This window comes from Patiria miniata, unplaced genomic scaffold (assembly GCF_015706575.1).
Source record: "Patiria miniata isolate m_02_andy unplaced genomic scaffold, ASM1570657v1 HiC_scaffold_4, whole genome shotgun sequence".
Lineage (NCBI taxonomy): Eukaryota > Metazoa > Echinodermata > Asteroidea > Valvatida > Asterinidae > Patiria > Patiria miniata.
Window position 1 is genome coordinate 2752791 of NW_024037071.1, and position 25223 is coordinate 2778013.

Sequence of the window (25223 nt, forward strand, 5' to 3'; positions counted from 1 at the left end):
TTACGATAACATCATTGCGATCGCGTGCATAATGCAACCTCAAAAGTAGGCAAGGTGAAGTATCGCCGCGGATGGTGATGGCAATGGATGATGATGGCAAATGCGACCCTTTTAAAGCTGAGTGCTTTTCGAGGACCTATCAATAACTTAAACTGGGGCTCTTAGCCTGCTGGGAGTATGCAATTACTCATGCTCAATGCACTAAGTGTGACAAACCCTCAATTTAGAACGTTTTTTAGAACGTTTTCGTATCAAAATAAGGCTCGTGTGTTTCATCCTGAAAATGTTGTATCATGGGAGAAGATCGTTGGAAGGGTAGCCGTCAAATTCCATGAAAGCACAGAACATGACGTAGCAAAGCCCTACCATCCAGGGGCGCGGAACGCGGAGTAGGAAGAGGGGGGCACTTGCCCGAATGCCCCCCCCCCCCCGATTTACGCAAGATGCCTCTCTTAATTGCGGACATTAATGTGCCCCCTCGCGATGCATGAAAACAAAACAAAACTGGCCCTACAATTTCGGATAATTTGTTTTCAGTAACCATTTCCCAAAATGGTATAGAGAGTTCTGATATGAACGAGGAATATGAAAACCAAGCCCAAAAACTCTTATTATCAGCCGTTCTCTACGCATTGCCAAATATTGAACCAATAAAAATCGGGTGCGAACTAGCCAAATATACACGCGTAGGGATATAAGTGCGCTGTTTGCATACACTGGTTGTATGGTTGCTCGTCGATGGTTGACGCCTCTAGGGCGTATAATTATGCGCCCACCTGTTCATTTCAATTGATAACCCGATGACGGTGGAACCACTGTGCTGTAAAACGCGACGGTGACAATGTTGGTGAGCAACTTGATTTTGTTCTCCGCCTCCAACTGTAATTTCTATAGAGTGAAAACAGCCATAAGTTTGGCGAGTGACGTGGTATTCGGGTGCCACAATGAATTCATCCAAGCAAGAACCGGTGTGGAGTTTATTAGTCGTTTGGTGTACGTATACGTACGCCGCGCCTGAGGGCCGGAGAAATCTTACGGGACAGTCACTTTATGCATTTGATTTGCATGTAAATCGCACACAGGTGGCGCTTATAGGCGGTGTCTCTCTTTGCATTTCAGCCAGGTTTTTTTTCCCCAAGGGCTCAGGTGTAACGTAGTCGTTTGACTAGGCTTAAGCGACTTGGCAGCTTCAGGCTTTCTCGGCCGGTATACATGATGGTTTCAGTTGTCCAGCTTGCTGATCTTTCCGGATGATTTCAATGGACAATCGAGAACATATCACACGTTGTTCGCCATGGTGGACTTTCCGGATGAACGACCCCCCCCCCCCCTTCAGTAAAATCCTGCGAACGCCGCTGCAAATCGTAGGCTTCAGTGGGCGGATCGTCCACCATTCGAGCGCGATAGTCGAACTGTGGGTAAACACTTGGCTCTCGCTCGAACTTGCTCCCGATTGGCAAAAAGTTTGTCAGAGATGCATACAACAGCCGTAGGACAATAAATATAACTTTATATTTAATATTTTGTTATATATTCAACAACAATATTTTATCACAAGTAATTAATCTAAAATATAAGAAATTTCATTAGTTTGTTTTATTTAAGTTGAGCTTGGTCAAATTAGGCTAAAATAAATATTATGGAAATGTCAGTGAGTTATTAGATGATTGACCAAGACTAAAATCTCAAAATGGCTGGCGCTAAACATGAAACTTGACATTTCGGCTGAAACTGCGCAAGGAAAAAACACGCAAACAGGATGTCAAAAATATTCAAAACATTGCCCATGTATTACCAAAAAACCCTAAATCAGAACGTTGAATTTATGGAAAAAGAATGTCATAAAATGTGAAATTGTGGGCAAAATTCAACATGCAACCCACTACATCTACTCTGCTGCAACAGAGAAGCGTGCGAAAAGCTGATCGTTTCTCGCAGCGAAACGATGCCAGCCTGCGGGCGAAGGCCAAGCAGGCCGTGCTACATGAACTGAGCGAGGGGCTGCGAGTGAAGGCAGCGAAGATGAGACTAGCTGCACGGGGAGATGGATGGGCGTCTACCGTAGACAGAGGCGCTGGTCCAGGAGCAGTGGGGAGGGCTGTCGCAAATTTTGGAGAAGTTAAAAAAACCTCAATGAAGAAGGAAGAAACAGGAAGGTCACCAACCAAAATGTAAGCATGAACATGGTGAAATAATTATAAGGCCTATTTAATTTTAAGCAGTGGCTATCGTTACGGCAGCTGTAACGCATTTCCCATTTTCTATCGTTACGGGGCTGCAACTTTTATAAAAACATGAGAAGAAAATATAAAATTAGAAGGAAAAAAAGTGAATTTGAACGTTATGAAAAGGGAAACTTCATTTCCCTTTTTAAAAAAATCCTCCAAAGCCTCAGGTTAGAAAAGCCAAAGGAAAAAAATTCGAGTGCAAAACTGAGATGCGAACCCGCAACCTCGCGGTGCAAAATCGACTGAGCTGTCGCACTGCTCGCTAAAACGTGGGGAAACAATTAATTATATACCTGCGTGCGTATCAAAAAAGTATCGTAGAGGGCGCTAAACAACGGCTGCCGTAACGATAGCCACTTCGAAATAAGCTGCCCTAGGCATTAGGAGTACTACTACTGGGCATTAGCATGATTAGACATGGCGGATTGGCGATTGTGTAGTTCTAGTGAAGGCGATCATGTAGTTACGGGCCCCTCTTATTCTTAGTTTTAGTCAGAGTAACTACATGAACATGATGAACTAGGACTCTCTCACCTTTTTTAACATTTGGCCAATGACTAGTTTGGTAAGTCAAATAAATTAAAAGTGGATTTTGTTCTCGGGAATGAGGCCCATAACTCACTAGCTACACGATCCGATCGCCTAGTCTGAATAACTAGCAACTAGGAGTCAGGACTCTACGAATCGCCTTTATTAACATTTGGACATGGTCGGGCGACAGTATCGCCCGACTATGTCCAAATGTCAAAAAGGCGATTCGTAGAGACCTAGTTACTCGCACTAGCTCTGAAGGATATCCAAGTAAAGGGAAGTAAAATCCGAGAACCATTGAATTGATAAATGATGCATGCTCAATGGTCGACTTCTGTAAAAATAGCAAAGATGGAAAAAAAAGAGTGGCCTTAAAAGAATACATTTGAACCCTACAAATCCGATACAAAGCCCTATTTGGAATCAGTAAATTATTGTTTTTGGTAGGGCTACTTTCACGTGATCATTGACCATTTCAAACTTTATATCTGTATTTTTGTGTCACTGTTTGATTTGAGGTTTTCAAACTGTTTGCATTGTTATATTTCCTTTTCTTGAAAACAGTTCACATTCACCAAGTAGGTCTCGCATTCCAGTTGCCAAGTCGCACGTCAAAGCAAGTCCCAAGAGTTCTCACCGTGTGCACTTCCAAAGTCCGGCCTCGACACCCAAGAAGCCTGGCTTGCCGTCGTCTGTATCTGATCCCAAAAGTGCTCGCATGCCGAGGGCCAAACCAGGCTATATATGGAATATGGGTGGCCGGCTCAAAGAAATCAGGATCAGGTGTGTATTAAGTTTCTATTAGCCCTAACCCTCCTCAATCCTCCAAAATACAACAGGCACTTTGGAGGATTTTAAGGGATTGAGGCTGTATCACCGCTATACTGTAACCCTAACCCTGCTGAATCCAACAGGATCCAACTATGTCACATACCCGATGGAGCCTGTTGGATTGAGCAGTTAACCCCTTGTGTACATTCCTCATGCAAAATGTTGGATTCAGCAGGCAAGTGAACCGCATTATAACGCATTGTTGGACTCCGTTGGATTCAGCAGACAACTGAAAATGAGGCACAGTAGATTGAACAGGAAAGTCCGGTTGGACTTTGTTGGATTTAGCAGGGTAGTCCTGAGGAAGTACTAGGTGGTTAGGGAGAAGAAAGGGTGTATGTGTGTGTTTGTTTATGGTGTAAATCGAGGACACGCATGTGAAACATCATTGTGTAATTGAGGACAGGAGTCAAATCGAGGACGTCCTCGATTAGAAATCATGTACAAAACCAATAGGAGCTGTTGCAAAAAAAGTACGAACAAAAGTTCGATGATGAGGAACAATTAAAAATCCTCAGTTTACACCGTCAACAAACATGCAAAGCCGCCACCCCCAGGAAGTGGGCGAGGCGAAACCTCGTCTTGTATAAAGTGCCAATTGTATTTTTTGAACGGCGCATTGAGTCAAGGTCTTCCGTTGTGTACATGTTTATTGCATTGTTTAGGTTGCATAAATGTAGGCCTATATTATTCTGGATATCATCATCATCATCTGCACTGCTTCATTGTCCTAAAAGTGAGTTGGAAGATTTTGAAGGATGAGGCAGTGGTTATCCCTCCGAAGGTTTCCAATTCTTACGTGGCGGCAGTTTGATGATTTTGGAGGATTGAGGATGCATTTTAGCCAAACGAACCTGGGAAGTCACATTTCAGTTCACATTATAAAAAAAAAGAGTAAATAAGGCATAGTTGTATTACATCCAACACTTTTTCCAAGATTGTATGTAAAAATGTGTTTTTGATTTTATCGGTGCTTTTTGTTTTCAGACATCTTGCAAGAAAGTTCCTGCATATTTGGATTGCTGCAGCTTTTGGTCGTGTCCGCCCGTCTGTAGTGAGGCAAGTTGTACAGTGTCACCGTCTGAAATAAAAAGTGCAATTTTTTTCCAAACTTTGAACTTGAAGGAAGTTTTCTGTAGATTAATCAAACAAAATTGGTTCCTTTTGATCACATAGGCAACATTACAGGAAACGTTTGCTGTCTGCTGCCCTCAGGGAATGGATCGATTTCTGGTGGACGAGTCGCCGAGAATGGAAACTTCAGATCAGAGCGGATTATCACAGGAGGTAGAGAACTAGTGAATCATTTTCAATAAATTTTTTTCACGAAAAAAAAACTGTATTTCATTATAGTACTTGAATCTTTCTGATTGGTTAAAAGATAACTGAGATTGTTTGGATTTCAAGTCAAATTCTAACAGGGGGACAAAAGGCACCAATAATTCAGCATGCTTAGCATATATGTGGATAGAAATTTTCACTAAGATGTGTAAAGATAGCAGTGTGTCTTTAGCATAATCTGGCGTCACATCAAACAATAACAAGCTTGTGTTCTTGCTGCAAAGAGGTGATACCTAAAATAAAGGCTAGTATTTTTCCTAAATGGCAATTTCTCAAACTTTGGCTCAAGCACCCATTTTTCTGAAATGCTTGAATCAGGTACAGGTAAAAGCTGTTGTTCTGATAAATTTGAATGGTACACTTGTCTTGAATCGCCCGCCGGGCCGCTTGTTCAAGATGTGGCGTACCAATAGATGTTTTCGATCAAGCATGAGTTATCATGAGTTATCTTTTTTGCTTATACATGTACGTGGCAAATCTTGTATCATTTAGATATCACATATGCCAGACAGTGTGGTATGCGTGGAAAGAATATGTCCTCCTGGAGAAAATCAAAAGCTCTAAAGATGCTGTCGCAGTCGCACATGGTAAGTATGTGATTTTAGGTTAATACAGAACTATTACTTTTTGATGGGGTGGGGTGGGGGTTAAGTAATGTTGCATTGCTGATCTTCTTTCTTCCATGTTGGGTCGCACACTTCCCTCACGGTGTTTGTGGTTTTGACTTCTCCATTAAATTTCAGTAAGGCCAAAAAAAATAATAGTTCTGCTTCCGGTTTCCCTACCTACCCTATTCTGACAGCCCCTACCCTAATTTTTTTATTGGAAAATGAGAAAAAAACACCCAAAAGCCATCACTTTATACCTTTTAGCCTTGACTACACGCAGACTCCTCCATATGATCGTACACAAAAAAAATTTGCCAAAAAAAAAAAATCCCTACCTACCTACCCTATTTTCGAATGCCATGTAATCGGAAGCAGACATTTTTTTGGGGGGCCTAACCAGTCCTCTGAGAAAAATTATTAATCTAATCAGACCAAATTGGAATTGAAATTTAAAAAACCCACTCAATTACAACTCCGAGAGCAGATCACAAATAACAGCTTAATAATGCATGCATTAGAGCTTCGCTATAACAAACACAGTGGGGTCAACAAAAGAGTCTTCAGTATAGTTGCCATTCGTTGTAGCAATTGTTTTGCACCACCAGTGGTTTGTATATTTGAATATTTACTTTGGGAGCCAAAGAGATGTTTGGTATGGCCAAATGTTTGGCAAAGCAGCGTTCATCAGAGCAGCCTATTATGCTTTCCAAATGTTTAATACTGATTACAGCCAATGGAAAGCTTCAATCAAGAGTGTTAGAAGCCTGGAAGGTTTACGTCGTCAGTCGCAGGGCCAAGACAGCACTACGTCGGAAGGCAGATAGCCATGCAGCAATGCGATACCTAGAGTGGGCCTGGGTGCGCTGGATGTCACAGAGACAAGCAGTGCAAGACAGGCAGGAGGCTGGGGACTTCGCTGTGCAGCACTGGGCACAGAATCTTGTGCACAAGGTAGACATACATTCAGACATGATTAATGATTAATCACTTAACCGACCATGATCAACCCCTTACCCACCCATATCAACACCAAACCTCCCCTAGCCCACCCGCCCAGATTAATCCCTAACCCGCACAGATCAATCCCTAACCGACCATGATAAACCCGTTACCCACCCATATCAACACCAAACCCACCTACATAAAGCTCCCCTAACCCACCCAGATCAACCCCTTTAATATCCGCCCAGATCAATCCCTAACCCGCCCAGATCAATCCCTAACCCGCCCAGATCAATCCCTAACCCACCCAGATCCAACATCTGTCCCACCCAGATAACCCCTAACCCACCCAGATCAACACCTAACCCACCCAGATCAACCCCTAACCTACCCAGATCAACCCCTTACCAACCCATATCAATCCCTAACCCACCCAGATCCAACACCTATCCCACCCCAGATAACCCCTAACCCACCCAGATACCCACCCAGATCAACCCCTAACCTACCCAGATCAACCGCTTACCAACCCAGATCAATCCCTAACCCACCCAGATCCAACACCAATCCCACCCATATAACCCCTAACCCACCCAGATCAACCCATAACCCACCCAGATCAATCCCTAACTCAGATCAGCCCTCTAACCAACCCATATGAACACCAAAACCACGTAGATAAACCTCCCTTAACCCACCCAGATCAACCCCTAACCGACCCAGATCAAACCCTACCCAACCCAGATCAACCCCTAACCCTTCCAGATTAACCCCACCTTACCCACCCAGATCAACCCCCAACGCACCCAGGTGAACCCCTTATCCAAACCTAATCAGCCCGTTAATAGTTACACCTAATAGATGAAGGGTTCTGACTCTCAAATAATGAAATAGATACCCCCAAGGTGATTCTTATTCGAACATTGTGGGTTTTGCACGATTTAAATATTTTGTAACAAATAATTTAAATTACCTGCAATATTTTTCCAAACAAATCTCCAATTAAACCTTTTTGTAAGGGTTCCCCAAATTATCTACATTGATTTAAAAATGTATTCGGGCTTAAAATTTGTCAAAATCATTTTTGTTTGGTGGAGAGGGGGTAATGTCCCTCTTCGCTGACCTTGCCTCTTTTCCCTTTCCCTCGGTGCACATCTGCCGGTAGCTAAAACAAGCTTCAACAATATCCATCGTGTAACCCTCAACATCACAAAGCAACTTTAGTAGCATAAGAGATTCTTGATGAAATGCTTTCATGACATTCTATCAAAAAAATCTTGCAGACATGGCGGAGGTGGATAGCCGCGACTCAAGATAAGCTGGAGCAACGTCACAAAGACCAGAAGGGAATAGACCTGTATGAGAGGAACTTGGTTGCTAAATGCTTCTACAAGGGGTTTGTGTCTTACACCACTCACCGAAGGGACCGTAGAAGAGAAAAAGGTACTAATAATTTTCACACTTCTTCGCTTTCTTTTGTTTTCAACGCCGTATCTCCTTGTACAAAAGGTGAGCCTGAAGGAAGTTAGTCCAGTTGGCAGCAACCCGGAATAACTTCATTGCAAGCTGTGATAACTTTTTTGAATTTCACCTTCACGTGACCTTGAGACGAACTTGGATGAAAATTATACCCCAATGTGTATTCATGTCAAATTCAAGGGGAAAGTAAAGGTCAAAAGGTCATCATACTTCAAATTACTCCGACATGAAAAATGATGGTAACTTTGGATTTCTTATGATGTAACCTTTCAAAAGAAATCAAGATTAACAAATTTGGCCCACAGGTTATGGAGATGTGTCCTTTTTGAAAATTAGCGGCCACGCCCATTTTGACAAAAATTGCCAAATAATGGCAGGCGGTAGCACGAAAACTTAAAAATTTAAGCTTTTTCAGCCTAAATTTTCCATAAACTAAATATGAACCAATTTAAAGGGAGTGGCGTTTAAAATTTCATTTTTGGGGGAGGGATTTGACACGGAATGACCCTTCAATGTCTTATTTGATAGCGAACACGATAACTCATTTATAATTTGCCACTTTTCAAATTTGGCTGAAGTTGAATCCAGCGTAACCCCCGGACTGCCATACTCCACAATAAATATCTGTTCTTGTCGATGTTTAATAGCTTATACGTCACAACTACACCGAGATGACTTACTGCTCAAGAGCTGGCAGCATTGGCACGGCCGATGGTACACATTGAGGCTCATGCAAGAACAGCGAGAGAAGTTGTATGTGATGGCTGAGAGATGCAGACTGAGGAAGCACTTCGTCAGATGGAGATACTGTATCCTTAAACTTTTTCTGTCGTTGGCCAACCTCAGTAAAATTGGTGCGCGATATTCAGATGAAGCTGAATATTTTGAATTTTGAAGGAAGTTCGAGCTGAGTTACTAAATAGTGAATTTTGTGTCTTTAGAGGAAACTTGTAGTACACTGAGCCGACCTTGTGAAAGTTGGACAGAATCTTACTCTAGAAAGAGTAAAATGGGAGTTTTTGCTGGAAATACATGCACAAATTTTCAATTCCAGCCTTATGAAAGGAAGTGTAATGTCCATGACAGAGCCAATTAACCATGATATCTAATTAATGATTCAGAGAAATGATCCAAAACTCCTAGTCTGTAATCTCCTTGACCATTACTAGATGATGGATGTATAAGATTTGAAAAATACATTTTGGGTTTATTCACTGGGCTCTTTAAAAGCTCTGTCACGGGCATTGCATAACGCTGGAGCTGCCTGTAAAGTTTTCTGGAGAAAGGGATATAAGAGATAGATGTACGTGTGATATTAAAATCGGAGATTCTAGGTTAATTCACTGCATGCGAGAGGAACAGTTACCCCTGCCTCCATGAAATATGAACATGAACATGCTCTTGAAATATGAACATGCTCTTAGCCAAGTACACATTTTCCCAGCTTTGAAAGACGACCTGTTTGTCCTTAATTCTGCGAAGTCATCAAATTGAAGTTTGAGAGGAGAATGAAGATACAAGTAGCTGAGCAGCACTACAGATGCCAACTCCTGGTAAGACATCACATTGTTATTAGTTACTCATTTGTTTGATTGAAAAGTTGCCCATTTTAACTTTACTCTCCTACTACTGCATTTTCATTTACTCTCCTAGTCAATGTGCAGTTCAAAACCATTGAATTAGGTGGGAGGAAAACCCACGGGCTCAGGCAAGGATGGAAAACCCAATCCACCTATCCACTCCGTTCAAAAGTACACCCTCACTGGCAAAGAAAGCACAGTTGGGGGTGACCGACCGACGCCATCTTGCCTGACTGCAGTTTTGCCGCGACGCGCAGCCACCACTAGCACTGGGTGTACATAGTACAACTGAATCCCCTGGTGTACGTGCGTCACACACAAGGAACGGTGCGCGTCAACCAGCGAAATGTCCTGCCCATGGGACGTTGTTGCTAGGTAAAAGGGCGCCCTCTTTCGTTGGCGCACGGAGCCCATAGCCCCTGGGCAGGATTCGAACCTGGGTCACAGTGATGGAAGGCGATATTATTATTTCAAATAGATAGATGTAGTTCAGAAATGAGCGACGCTTGAGTTTTTTTAAAAAGTTGTTGGACATTTTCTCCCTGCCTGACATTTGGTTTATATTTTTGAGGGTTCCAAGTATGAATTTGTGCTTTGGAGGAAAATGTGTGTAATAATGATACAATGTTTTGCAACATTTTGAGCAATGTTTTTTTGCGCCTGCAGAAATCAAGCTTTGGTGCTCTTCAACTCGCTGTCGTGAGACAAAGACTGCAGGAAAGGAGGAAGGCGAAAGCAGAGATGTTCAGGAACCATTCGGTGAGGTTTCAGAAAAGTCACGTTTTGCTTATTATACAAAAAATTTCAGCAGAAGGTTGACAAAGTTTGCTTTGGAGAGCTGAATATTGCTGAGGGCAATGAGTAACTGTCACCCTATTATAAAGTTTACCCCAAATCTGAAAGGAATTTCCAAAATGTTCCTTTGTGTCAAAAATCAGTCAAGTTTAATATGTCCAAACCCATGAAAGTGTCAATCCTTGAATAGATTTCAGGGGAATGTTTGTTTTGCGTCTAAGTGCTCCAATCTCCTCTGTGTACATTATATCAGCTTTCGAAGTTCTTTACAAAATATCCATTCACTTGTGTAGGATCCTCACGAGAGGGATAAGAAACTGCTTTAGATCTTTAAAGTTCAAGAGGGAGCGTTTATCAAATATCTTACGCCTGTCCGTTTTGACGTAGAATATAAAAAAGAGCTCAGCAATATTGATATTTTTTTAACAGCACCATCTTATCTATTATCTTAAATGCTGAATTTTCTGGTTTAGTGCCATTCAGGTTTTCATTCTCTGGATCCGCCATATCTAGGAAATGCTTTAATGTCAAATAACATTGAGAATACTTGTCACATCAGTCCCCAAATATATGTCACCCCAAACTGTTCACTCCTGAGCAAGGAAAATAGCCAACATATAACTTGAATTTTCTCTTCAATTTATTCATGTCAACCCTCTTCTGCGTCATTTTTTTTTCCAACCAGCTGCTGTTGCATGCCATGCAGAGATGGATCCAGAGGTGCGAGGAGAAAGAAGAGCTCAGCCTCTTCACATTGTCTCGCCAGGCAAGGGGCATGTTTAGGTGGGTTACTTTTGTTGTTGCCCCTCCCTCTGTTTCAATGTAGGAGCAGTAATCTGATGACTTCAGCCGGCGCTCTTCACTAAAGTTTTGTGTGTTTCAGTTGATAATATGGTACTTTTGAGTTATGGATAACGTTTTGTTAATCTACCCAAAAGGTCGCGAATTCTGAGTCAAATGATGCAAAAGTGGAAGGAATACACTGCTTGGCGCCGAAAGAGACAGGTAATTATTTCTTCTAAAAGTACTTTCTTTCGAAGTGAATGTGCAAATTATCGTTATGCCATGCAGATTATTATTATGCTATGTTTGTTATAAATACAGAACAATTAAGAATTTGGTCGACAAGTTCATTCTTTTTCGTTCACCAAAAAGTGAATGAAGAAAAGAAAAAAGGCATCTCAGCCACTTCTTTGACACAGAATTTCCGATTTGTTCCGATTGCCATTTGGAAGTTTTGCCAGCTCAACAGCTAACAAAGAATTTTTGTAAAGTTGATAGGTATTCAGTGGTAGTGTCCATGGCTTTGTCGCAGTAAAAAAATGTCACAGAAAATTTTCAGCCGGACTCCCAAAGCCTTTCTACCCGTATACTTTAAAAGTTTGTTTTGTGGTTCTTGATACCCCAGGCGCAGTATGTCATGGCAGAAGCACACTACCTGTCGCGCCTGCTACCAAAGTGCCTACATAGCCTGAAAGTGTACGCCCAGGGGCAGCAAGACCAAAGGTGCAATGGCATCCAGGCTATCAGCTTCCACAGGTATCTGTGCATTAGTGGTGACTGCGTTGTGGGGATATTTTTTGAGAGTTAGTGAAATTAGGACCGAGTCATGCGGACTTTCGGCTGCAGCTACGGTGTTATTGGTCCCCATAATAACTATCATTCATCAAGTATATGGTCCCTCAATTTTGCAACACGGATGTGTACACTGCAGTGTTCTGTAGAGTTTCATTGAATTATGAGATATACCCAAAAATAGATTTTGTTTTTGAAATGCAAACTACTTATGCATGTAAAAATCATGCTGTATTAAGAAGTCATTAAAACCCTCCCTCTCTGGCTGGCAATTTCAACAAGGCCAGCCCAGCAGGCAAAATAAATCTGTGACTGTTTTTAACCGTTGAGAGCTCCCTGTTTTTGTATTTGCCAGGGAGTGTGTCCTGGGTTTTTACTTTGTGAGATGGTGGCACATGTTTCAGACGAGCCAGAATCTCAACACGATGCACAGAATGGTAAGTAGTGGGGAAACTTTCTCGCAAACGCTTTTCGAATAATGATATGTTGGACTTGAATATTCAAATATTTGAAATGCGCTGATCAAGTTTAACATGCTCCAGCCTAAACCATCTGTATGTATCGATATATTTTATTAAGGTAGCGGAATGGCTGATATTTGAGCGATATTAAAGAAAGTTGAGCTAATAATCATCGCAGAAGCTTTAAAATCACGCATGTAAAGTTTCTTTCGACAAAAGCGGCATTTGTAGACACTAGTCATCTTCTCCAGACGGGTTATGTTTTTCGATTATGTGAATTGAAAAATGTCAATCGAAATTCAGTGGATGATCGAAAATATTTGAATATTCGAATAATTTGGCACAGCCCTAATTTAACTACAGACCAAGAAAAACTACGTTTTGGCAATATATGTACATGTACTTCACTTGTGAATTTTCAATATCACAGCTCTTTTGTCATTTTCGCCGTTGACTTAATCCCCTGATTCGTTTATTCAGGCTGTGCTACACTATGACGGCACACTGGGGAAGCGGATGCTTCGGAAATGGAAACACCGGATGAGACGAAAACAGCAACTAGAAGAAAAAGAGGTACGCATGTAGCTATTGAATTAACCACCTGACCATGAGAATGCTTGAAAATAATCCAAGGTTAAGAATATTATACACAGAGGTTATGTGTATATGTGTATATAATAGTAGGGTGCCACATGGCCAGGTGATGTAGTGGAGTGCCATGGTCATATGTGACCTGTTCTGTCAAAAGCAGACGCTTCTGGGCAGAGGTTGAAATTAAGATAGGGCCAAAAAACGCTTTGGGGGTGATTTTTTTCGATTTCCAAATTTTTGCATATTTGTAATCCTGAACATGTCTAAAATATACAATAAAAGTTTGAAACCCTAAGTTGAACTCTAAATGTAGTATTTTTGACGATTTTTTAAGGTATATCAGTTAAAGAAATGTCTGTTTTGTGACGTTCGTGGCCATTTTCTCTGTTTTCTACTTTTCGACACAATGAACTTCAAAATAGCATAACTTTGCACAGGAATGACCTGATTAAAAAATTAAACCACCTATTAAAAGGAAAAAGGACATATTTTAACAATATGCAAAAATCTCATTTTTGACCTTATGCCCAGAAAAGTCTGATTTTGACAGAACAGGTGACATATGATCTGGCCAGTGGTTTTTATAGCTTGGATCTTTATAGCCTGGCAGTATTATGCTTTACAAGGGCTAACGCCCAAAGGGACCCAGAAAACTTTGAATTCTAGAAGCACTGTGCTGCAAACTTTAATAGCTGATTCTTGACAACTGTGGCCTGACTTTTTTTGAGCAAATTTGTAAGATTATAAGCAAGATTTACTTGGAATAATCTTAATACCATCTTGGTAACTCTGCAAATTGTGGGTTTTAATTGGCTAGATTGTATTCCCCTGAAAAACTTGTCTAGTTTTAGGCAAGTAATACCAGAATTTCTTATTGCTAAAGAAATGGCTACTTATATTAACCATTAACCCTCCTCGTTGAAAGTCGATGTTCAGAGCAATACAAAAAACATTTAAATATCTTGAGGTCAGTTTCTGGTGAAGGGATATGAAGTGTTAAAGTAACCGTGTCACACAGAGAGTCACTGCACAAAACCAGCACTGTGGAGAGCAGTGAAGCGTGACGGAATCTGCCTGCTTGCCCTGAGCTTAACAATACAAAAGAATTGTGCAGGGATTTGTGGCAAGTGTTTATACTCCACAGAAGATTACCTCCAAGGAATTTGAAGTGTGGGTGCTAACTCTGGGCAAAAGTCGTTTTGCAAAACTTGAAGGGTTGTGAAGTGCAAAAGACTATGAGAGTAAAGAAAAGGTTCCCCGCGGGGTTTAAAAAAATGTTTTGTTTTTTTCCCCAGGCAATGGCAGTAGAGCATCATGAAGAACATCTCTGTGCCTCAGCATTGACAACATGGAAAGAGTTTGTTGCGGACTGCCACAAAAGGTAAACATAATGACACGACAAATAAGCAAGATTTTAAAGCAAGCCTAGTAAAGTTAATCCCAGAGCCCCCAAGTTCTACTCAATTGAAGTCTTTTCATGCATCTGTGCCAGCATGGTTAGGGGGTAATCCTATACAATAGCACTGCCCGGCTCACAAGTGAAAGTCAGTCATTGAGTCAGGCAGTGAAAACTATAGGCTGGCCCTCTGGGACCAGCCCAAACAGATAAAAATTACTTATCAAACATAGTTTAATGTATTATTTACTGTATATCTTTTGACTTTTTTTTTCTTTTAGGCGTGAACAAGAACATAAGGCATCCAGTCACAGCTGCATGAGGCAACTTGGCAAGATCTGGAAAGCGTGGACGATGGTAACTACTTAGTTACATGTATACACGAAATTAAAATGCGTTCCAGATGCTATTTTTTAGTTTCACAGAAAAAAAATATATTTCATTTTTCAATTGCTATCTTCCTAGCAATATATAAGTGATTCACTTTTGAATGAGACATCAAATGGAAAAAATCCACCAACGTTTAGTAATTGAATTATTTCTTTGCAAAATTTGAATTATTAGCTGCCAGACAATAATTTGGCTTTCGCAGGTTGGGTTCATTTGTGCACAAAATAAAAGATCTTTTTCAGAGGGTTGCAGATGCCCAAAATGTGATTTTTTGTTAAAACAAAATATACAAACTGAAAATTCGTTAGGAAAGTAAAATACATATCTTGAAGAGCTAGAGAATGCCTCTTTATGAAAAGATGAATCTGTTACAGAACTAAATCTTGTCCCTCTCAAATTTGGTTGGGACCGCGAACAGCTTGTCTCTTACCATTAGTATCTATTTCACTTCATCAACAAGAGAGATATGATTTGAATGTTTGTAAGATGAAATCAGCAGTAAGTGCAAGCTTGCAGTGACACCATTGTGAAAGTAAATCTCTTTTGAGAGTTTGTGCTGTTCTGTGAAGAACCGGTGGAAAAACGTAACAATTTCAGACAGTATGACAACAGGCAGAGATACCGTCCAAAACATTGAGGTTTTCTATCGGTTCTTCACGGAACCATGCAAACTCACAAAATTGATCCTTACATGGTGTCAGGGCAAACTTATACGTAAACAAGAGAGGTTTATTATCTTTAGTTGAAATGATAAAAATAAATAATATTATTTTTTCTTTGTCAAGTACACCATACAGTGTCGCATCAAGAAAGACAAGATTCGACGAGCTGTCAACTATCGTCAACAACTTCTTGAGAATAGAGTCCTCACGGCATGGAAGGTCAGTTGCTCCGTTTCTTCCCCAAGTTTTAACACGGAAGATTTGATATTCCAAGCTTGTGGTTTGCCAAAACTGCATTGTGAACATATGAAAAAAAAGAACTGGTATTTTTGGTTTTCCTACACTACAAGCCCAGTATTACAGTTAATAAGAATCTGTGTTGAAGTTAACTCTCGCCCATTTCCCTAAAAAATAATCTTTCTCGATCCCATCAAATCCAGCACCTTGCAGGAACCTTGTGCCACATTTTTGTACTAGAACTTTTAAGGCGCATCAAGCCTTATGTAAACTATAAGTGCCTATGCTCTACCCTCCTTAATCCTACAAAAAAAAATCCTCTGAAACTATCTTGGAGGATTGGAACGAACCTAGGAGGGTTATGATGTAATGATTGTATTCATTTTCATCCCAACTGCAGGTGTACCAACAGCGAGCCAAGGAGATTGAGAAGGAAGCGGAGAGGAGAAAGCTGAGCAAAGATCAGGAGTGTTCAGGGTGAGTACCCCCGTGCGTGGTCTTAGAATCCCCCAGAATTATTCGAGTTCAAGGCTTCTATAGCTCAAAGCCAATTGGTGTCCACAAGTCGTCGTGTCAGTGCAAAAACGTCGTAACTGCCAATTTTGTCAAAATTTAGCTTGTTGTGTTATTTTATATATGGGGGTTAGGAGTCCTGAAAGTTTGAACATTTTTGTACACAACCCTATGGGAATGTCTCCCTAAAGGTACCATGCTCGGTAATAATAATAATAACCATCACTGATTTTCTTATTTACTCGCTAAGATGGGCCTTGAAGCAGTGGCATTGGAATGTTAACGAGCAAACTAGAGAGAGAATTCTTGAGGAGAGAGCTCGCCAGTATTGGATGAAATCTATCAAAGCCAAGGTAAAATGTTTGTCTAGTTTTTGAGATATTGAAACTCTTTCGTACTTGGAAAATATTTGGCTGTCCCTGTCAGCAGCACATTTGTGACTCGCTGTGGTTAATTGTAATTGAAGTTAAAATTGTATTTGGAAAGCTTTTGATATCGGCCTTTATTTGGTAAATGTTGGACCTCCAACACGTACCTTTCATGGGATATGAACAAATTTCATACAATTTGAGAGAGGGTTGACCTGGGAACGTGGAAAATGAGCCAAACGTTTAAAGAACTTGTTTGCCATTAAAAGAACTTGACTTTAATCGTAACCCCCTCGAGTGATTTACTAGGAACCTTCCTCACTCTTACAAAATCCAACACCATATGGTAAACTCAACACCCAAATTGTTGGACTCTGATCATGGTGGTATGCCTGACCCCATGTAAAGCATAATCATTTTACTAGTGCAGTCCTTACTCAAACAGATTCCAACAAAATATGCAGTTGGATTTTGAAGGGTTAGGGGGTGGTTACGTTAATCATACCATAGTGGGTCACATTTTTACATAAAATGTTTTACAATTTATTAAATGTCACATTTCACCTTCTCTTATATTGGTGAAAAAGACGACTGGCTATTTGTTTTGTTTCAGACAGTATAATTGTTCTGTTTTTTATAATTGAATGATTGCTTGATAAATGTCCTTGTGCTTAGATAATCACATCATGGCAACAGTATGCTGTCTTACACTCCCACAAGAGAAAAAGTGATGTTGAGGAACTGCATAGGATCCAAGACAAACTCAACAGAGGTGCTCGAAAAATTTCCAGAATTTCTTTTTTAAAATGACATTGTAAACAATGTTATTCACAGAAAACGTATTCAGAATATCTTTTGGTCTCTCAACAGGAATATGTTGCTTACTCGTGCACATTTTTTGTCTCCAAATGATACCATTTCAGGCAGAATAATTTCGCAGGGTATAATGATGGCAGTGCCATCTCCGCTTAGAACAAGGTTTCTTTCAGAAATCAGTACTTTTTGCAAATCGTTGTGCCTGTGCAACAAGGTCGTATCTTCTAAAATGTCGTGTGACTTCATGTACTTGAAATTTGAGTTTTCAATGTCAAAAGGTTGTATCTTGCTTAAAATAACCCGGATGCAAACACAAAGTCAATGGACGTCGCGATACGCGAGATGCGACCTTGTTGCACGGAGCGTACTTGCGCGAGATATGACTTTGTTGCAAAATCGAGTTATGACCTCGTTGCACTAATGCGACGAAATGATCCACATGAATTTAACATTCATTTTAAATATATATCTCTATACTTGAACAATAAAATGCAGTGTTTTTAGATAAAAATTGACCCAAAAAACTGGAGAAAATATGAAAAGGCAAGATACAGTAGTGACGGTACTGTTCCATTTCCGCACAGGCAAACTTGGACGCGTCTTTCGCATCTGGCAGTTGTCGTACGTTCGCTCACTTGCGAGCAGAAACCAAACAGACAGAGCCATCAGACACTGGCGTGACAAAGTGATGAAACAGGCTTTCCAAAACTGGTGCTTGTTTAAGCAACAGGAGATACGTAAACAGGTACAGTTTTTGTTAGTTCTGTATTTTTCTTCGATTGGGATTTGTTTTCACTCTGATTTAATAACTTTGAGGGGGAGTGTGGCGTAGTGGTTAGGGTTTGTGACTCATGATCAGAGGGTCAGGGGTTCGAATCCAGCCGCTGGCCATATGCTGTGTCCTTGGGCAAGCCGCTTCATTTCCACTTGTCTCTCTCCACCCAGGAGTATAAATGGGTACCGGCATTAGCTGGGGAGTAACCTGCGATGGACTAGCATCCCATCCAGGGGGAACAGAAATATTCTCAGTTGTTTCATGCTACCGAAACCGGAGATAAACGCCGGCCTGATGGGCCACATTGGCTTGTGACACACTTTACTTTTACTGCTTAATAGCTTTGATAGAACAAAAAAGTTGGGAAAAAGGTAGAACAGGACTCACGGATTGAGGTTCATCTGAAAACAAATATCAACCACCCCTTCAAATTCTGGATTTGCCCCACTGGACTGCATAGTTGCAATTGGCGACTTCGGGTTCATTTTGTGGTGACAAGTCACATAGTTTTAGGCACTGTCTAATACGTTTCTCCTCTGTTATCATGTTTAATATTTGTTTTATTTCAGTTGTTGTTGAGGCAGTCTATGTGGCTACACAACACCAGGTTATCAGCCAAGTTCTTTTTGAGGTGGAGAGCAGAGGTGGGTGATTTGAAAGTTTCGGTTTTTTTAAGGTTGCGGTTTGGGGTTTGAACTCCAGATAGAGTCGATTTCGGTTCTTGTTAAATATTAATTATGGTTCGGTTCTGCATTTTTGGTTTTTAGTCTGTTCAGATTTGGGTATTTAGTTTATGTGTTTGTCCTTTTTTCTTGTCTGTTATACCGTAAATTAGAGGCTTGTCTGTCTGTGAGTGCATTCATGTGTCGATTAGTAAATCAAAGCAGTTGTTTCCCACAAGGCAGGCGAGTTGGCAAATCCAAGTGACCCTACACATAATCCAAGTGACCCTACACATAGGGTCATCATGGCCAAAACACGCAGGTCGATCTCTGACTGCATATATCCAAGACGGAAGCACTACTTGGACTGCACTGAATTGATCCTGCAAACTTGTCCTTTGTTCCACACCCACACAGTTCCACAAGTCCAAGGAGCACCAGACTAAGACGGTCATGGCACTGTGGCAGTGGAGTCTGGTCCTGCAGAGGAGGGTACTAGACGCCTGGCTGTCTTACACCGCGGAGCGACTACGTAAGAAGCAGCGTCTGGCCGAGGCTATGGCTCAGCGCAGACAGTACCTGCTGAGGGAAGGGGTCGGCCAGTGGATGAGAGTGGGGACTTTCATGGCCGAGCAGAGGTCAAAGGTCGCAGCCCAACATCAGGCCAAGGTACCAGTTTCTCCACTTGGTAGAGGTTTTTAAAGTTTATTTGAGGGGGAATTAATGTGCAACTTGAGACTGGAAGCAAAAAACAATAGGCCGGTAAATATTTTAACGAATTAATTTAAAGCTTTGCAAAATGATAACAGTCATCACACATGTTGACCACAAATGTTATGAACTGACACCATTGGTATTGTTATGTACACGGATTACCCGGAAAGGATTATTACCCAGAAAGGATTGTTTCTTGATGTCAGTGATGGTACATGCACAAATAGAGCTTCAAATTCTGTCTGTGCCAAATATCCAGTGCGGCTCTCTCTAACCGTAAATATAGCCCATCTTGTCTTGGCCGTGAAACTCCACTCATTGTTTTCTGCTACAGAGTGCGTACAAGATCTTTCATGTGGTGAGACGCTGTGCGACCCATTGGATAAACATGACCCAAAGAGGGCGCTCCAAGTCGGAAACAAAACCGCGTCTGAACGTCCGATGTCCAGCCGACCAAGGCTATGCAACCCTCGATGCGCTGGGAGAGACTGGGTCTGACGTAGGAGGCAACCCTGTCCCTACTCACGTAGATCCCTCAAGGGGCAGGACTAGCCTGGACAGAATAACCAGTAATAAGGGACCAGTATCATCCAGTGCGTTGCCCCTCATTGCTTTGAGTTCAAAACCACAGCTGAGGGAAGGCTTCCAGGCTATCAGTAGGTGAGGAAAGTACATTGTATTTAAGAATTATGTAGCAAGCACAATTTGTAGCAACCCTAACCTCCCCAACTCCGTCAAAACCCATCTCCCATTTTGGTGGATTTTGGGGGACTTGGTCCCACAGGCCTGGTTTGACTACATATAGATGGAGCATGATGGACTTGGGCCTGGAGGCCTAAAGCAAAGCATGCATTGGAAGCAGTGTGATTGATGGATTTTGGCGGACTTGGTGCAGTACTTAGTAAAAGACAGTAGGGAGTTAGTGTTAATGAGGTGGCACCTCGCTTGTGTGCATGTTGTGTAAATGCATTAAACTTGAAGATCGCTTGTATGTTTAAGCAGATGCATTTACATTGAAGGTGGTTTTAAAATCATGAACCTCCCAGTATAGGAAATAATTATGTACACATAGAATATGACCTGCTCTATCAATGCAAGAGAAATTTCCAGAGCTCTTTGAAATAATTACCCTGTTTGATTTGATCTGAAAAAGAAATTTTAAGGATTTCCAAAACTTTGGAAAGCACTTTCCAAAGGAAATTTTGAAAGAAATTTTGCAATCTCGACATGGCATAAGGATGTGTTTTTTTTAAATTTCATCATTACAGAGTCGTGATGGAAAGTGAGCCTGCACTCAGACCCAGGCCTTTGCCTAGAAGACCTGACTTCCTCATGGAGTCCCTACAGAAAGAGGGACTCTGGGCCAGTCAGCCTAGTTCAGGCAAGCCAGCCGCACGGTATGATCATTGGAACATTGGTAAAACTTTGCTGAAATGAATGTAGGCCTAAGCAAATAGTTGGTCTGTTGTGAAGTTCTAGTTTTCTTAAACACAGAGAGCACATGCAGTAGTGTTTTTCTATACTCTCGAGGACAATGCTTTGTGTTTCCCTTTGTCCCTGTAATATAACACTCTCCCGTAGACTAAGCACACAAACTTACTACAGAGGACCGTTTCAAACAAAAGACCCAACTCTCGAGGACTGAAAGGATCTGTTGTTCTCCCTTTGTGTGTCGGTCTTGGGGATTATGTAGAACAGGTACATATAGGTGCATCAATGCCAAAGCATGTGCACGCTAGGATCACTACCAGTACGCCCCAAATTGCCATCTGCGGATTGTGCACGGCGTCTGTTAGGGCCTGCCTCAATTCTTATCCGGGCGAGTTTCGGACAAGTTGCAGACATTTTTTTGGGTATATGTTGCAGGATTCTGAACAACTTCCCAGCTGTCTTCCCGTAATGAAAGTCCTCTGTATTGGTGAGTCAAGCAGTTGCTGATGAAAATTTCCCCGGAATATGTCCGGGACACTTGCAGAGCTTCTTCCAGACAAAGTTAACGATTCTACCCGCAATCGTCCCTGATTATGAATTTAGACGGGCCCTTATGAAAATGTACGTAAAGTTCGTTAGAAATCAGAGAAAATTGTGTTTCATGCAGAAGTCATTTGTTCAAGTAGCCATAAGCATTATCTGGTAGATGGAGCTTTGGCAGATTAGATCTTGAGCATAAGTGTCTCGACCAAGAAGGAGATAATAATATTTTGTATCCTCTTCAAATTCTTGATTAAAATATGATTTGTTCATCCAGTGATGCACCACACGAGCCCGGGCAAGAGCTATTTCTTAAGCAGCAACAACTGTCTTCAGGAAACGCCGGAACCCCGCACCAAACTGGTTTGCCTATGGCATCTGATATGGAGTCCATGCCTAGGGCAGCACAACCTCAGCCGTTGTCTACGGCTGATCATCAAATACCCAGGCAACATGGGTCTGAACCATTGCGGAGAGAAGCACCAGTGAGTGTCGACTCTGAATCTATTCCCCACAGGAGGTCACCCCCTGTGCCCTCCCCTCCCGCTGAGCTTGTAAAGCCATGCAGTGGGGGTCAGCTTCCAGCCAGTGAGAAAACCAAAAGCAGACCTTGGGTAACTGACTTACGCCCTCATGCGGGAGGTAGTGAGCATGTCGAGGTTGAATTGCAAGCGGCTTCTTCTTTCAGAGACAGAGTGGGGATGGATGTTCTTCCTGCTGAACCATTGGTTGAAGTCAGAGAGGACATTGGTAAGCTAGAACCATTTCAAGGAGGTGTTGTGAAAGAGACAAGTGAAGGACTGTTTGAGGCAGATTCTTCAAACGATCGGAGGCAAGATGCATCACCTCAGTTTGACGGGGAGAGAAGGCCGGAGCTTTCCTCCTCTCAACCTCCCGAGAAGCTTGTTCTCCTCCCACCATCTGCCTTCATGACATCCAGAGCTGTGGCTGCCAAACCTAGAACCTCCAAAACAACACCGACAACAACGTCATCACAGAATACAGCCCACGTTGTCCCAAAGACCGTAAACCTCACTCCAGAAGATCAACAGCTGATTACACCATCATCGCTTAGAAATAACGAGTATGAGCAGCACCAACATCAACTGCAGACCCTTCAACTGGAATCTGTGAAGACAGACTCAGAATATAAAGACCAATGGGCTGAACCACACGTGCTTGACCAGAGTGGAGAGCAACATCAACGTACAAGAATGAGAGGAGGAATGGACGATACGCAGTCCCAAGACATATACGAAGAGATTCAACAGATACATGAGAAGTTGCAGGACTACCAAAGGGCAAAGGAAAAATTCAGGTAATTGAAAAAAATAAAATTGATACTTTTAAAGATGCAGTGGATAACAAACAGATGCCAGTCCCGTTCCGTCAAACATGATTTTCTGTGGATTTTTGAGGCCTTCAACCTGGTCTCCTGACCATCCTTGTATAATTTGCTGAGTCTTAGATCAACTTTTCAGCGGGACGTTATCCCTCAGATCAAGGACGTATCATTTCTGCTGTTGATTACACAATTATGCTGTTGTCCCTTAGCCAAGATCTTTTTATACTTCACATGCCTAATGTGTAAATATCCTCTTAATCTGACAGAACCTTGAAAGAACAGAGATGTCAGCTGGGCACCTGGTTGGCAGAGTACCAGCGCATCCATGGACAGGAGGCAGAAGGCAAAGACCAAGATGTCGTGGAGGTTACTGAGGAACTCCAACAGGTACAGAAACTCATCGGAGAACGAATTAGCCTGAAAGCATTGACTGCTGTTCTGTTGAGGAGGGTATCTAGATCTGGATGATACTCCAAACGAAACGCCCCGTAGCTTGTTGTAGCCCCTTAGAAGTTGTAGATAAATGTGGGCCAGCAGCTTTCATTAACGAGATTTAATTTAAAATATGAACCATTCAGGAAGACTGGAAAATTAAACCTTGAGGTACCCCGTAAAACCTGTAAAGTCTGTTTAGTTTTGCACTGTCCCTTTGCAAAGGCATTTTTGCAAGGAATCTACTGGAATACCCCTAATCCTTCACTTCATCGGAAACCAATGGATTAAAAACTTTTCTTTATACTTGAAGTTTCCAGGGGCCAAAAGCGCCATGTAAAGTAAAAGTAGCTGAACTGTATCATCCCCAACACCACCTGGATTTTTTGAAGGGTCCGGGAGAGTTAGGGTGAATCAATTGTTTTTTTCTTAAATGAGTCAAGCAAGGGGGCTTTTCACAAAGTTGCTGGAATGGATGCTCCACTCTTCTGGGGTACCTGGCAATCTTTCATTATGGACCTTGTTTGCAGACTGACATACGAATCATATTTATTTGGGCTGAAGCTTTATTTTACAGGTGATAATGCGCCACCTACAATGTTCATGCCCACTTTGATTGTGTTGTTGTTGAAGAAGTCCTTGTGAATGTTTGGTTTGTCTTAGATTGACCTCGAGATGTCCGAGCTATCACAGAAACTGAAGGAGGACAAGCCAAGGGTCGGAAGGCTCATCTCAAGGGTCAATGCACTTATGGCCCAAACTCAAGAATAGTGTCATTCACCGAACAAAATTAGAAGTCATTTTTGCGGTGGTGCCACGTCCGCACCCATGCCCTACGCATTTTTAAAGATCAGGCGTGCGCGCAATTTGGTAACCCTATTGGTCAAAGGAGCCCGGAGTGTGTGCGTATTTCCTGAGCACGACTCCCGCAAGCAGGGGGCCACCGCAACAAACGGCTGTAGCCGAATTAGTCTATAGACTACACCTGGGCCCAATTTCATAGCACTGCTTTAGCAGAAAAGTCGCTGCTTAAGCACTATTCCAGGGCGTGAGTGTGTGCGCATGGAGATTTCTATTGTTACGTGACTGATTTAAGCAACTTGTTCCTCTGGAGTTAGGCTTCATTTTGCTGTGCTTCTGCTTACAATCTCTATGAAATAGACAGAGACTCTGTTGGCACAAAATCGGCTGTGAAGCAGCGCCATGAACTTGGGCCCAAATTGGCTGGAACAGTCTGTCTGCAATTTCTCGGTTAAAATAAATCTACGCTGTAAGAAGTTACAATGTACTTTGAATGCATCTCTGACACTGTTTTGCATTTCAGATTTCATGCAGTTTAAAAAATTCCATTCTCTGTATGACAAAACAAAACATTTGAGTGTACATGTAGTCTATCTGTATATCCGTCCAGAATTGTATACAAATATAATATGGTTTGAGAGTATTGGAAGTTGACTAGTTTAGTTTGCCAATAAATAAACTATGATATCAGTGGCAACTTGGGATAAACTTCGGGGAGGGGGGGTGGAACCTGGGGCTGCATACATAGTCAAGGTGAGCTCAGAAGGCAAATGATATATATTTTTGTTTAATTTAAGAATTTAAACAGGGGAGGGGGGGGGGGAACCTGATATCCACAGGGGGAGGGCAGCACATCCACACCCCACCCCCACCCCCGTAGTTACATTTATGCCAATTCATTATTCGTTTTACTACCTCGCCAAAATCGCCATTCACCAAAATTTCGAAAGATGAAAGATGTGTTATTGTTTTTATGTGGATGTATTCTGATATAACTGGACTGAAAATAAATATTCCCGGTCAGGCAAATGACACAATATCAAAAGCTTTACCCTTATTGCACTTCTTGCCTTCCTGCTGACGATTGAGTATACAGTACATCGTGTTTTCATTCTTGGAGGATGAAGCATCTGTTCCATATGCCTTGTGATTCCATAGAAACGAGCGCCCGCGTCTCGC

General features: G+C 41.8%; 1 protein-coding gene across 1 annotated transcript; it reads left to right on the top strand.

The window, feature by feature from the left end:
• Positions 1-1679: 1679 nt before the first annotated feature.
• Positions 1680-24710, top strand: LOC119739881 (protein SFI1 homolog). The gene is made up of 29 exons (XM_038215002.1): positions 1680-2171; positions 3324-3542; positions 4578-4649; positions 4767-4877; positions 5424-5518; positions 6270-6490; positions 7765-7924; positions 8608-8769; positions 9443-9513; positions 10207-10299; positions 11021-11118; positions 11274-11340; positions 11744-11874; positions 12266-12347; positions 12852-12944; positions 14258-14343; positions 14640-14715; positions 15534-15629; positions 16048-16124; positions 16411-16513; positions 17204-17300; positions 17929-18089; positions 18689-18763; positions 19199-19450; positions 19830-20155; positions 20764-20892; positions 21744-22784; positions 23078-23198; positions 23907-24710. Exons 1-29 carry the CDS (start codon positions 1873-1875, stop codon positions 24012-24014), a joined length of 4722 nt encoding a protein of 1573 aa, XP_038070930.1. The 5' UTR covers positions 1680-1872; the 3' UTR covers positions 24015-24710.
• Positions 24711-25223: the final 513 nt, after the last annotated feature.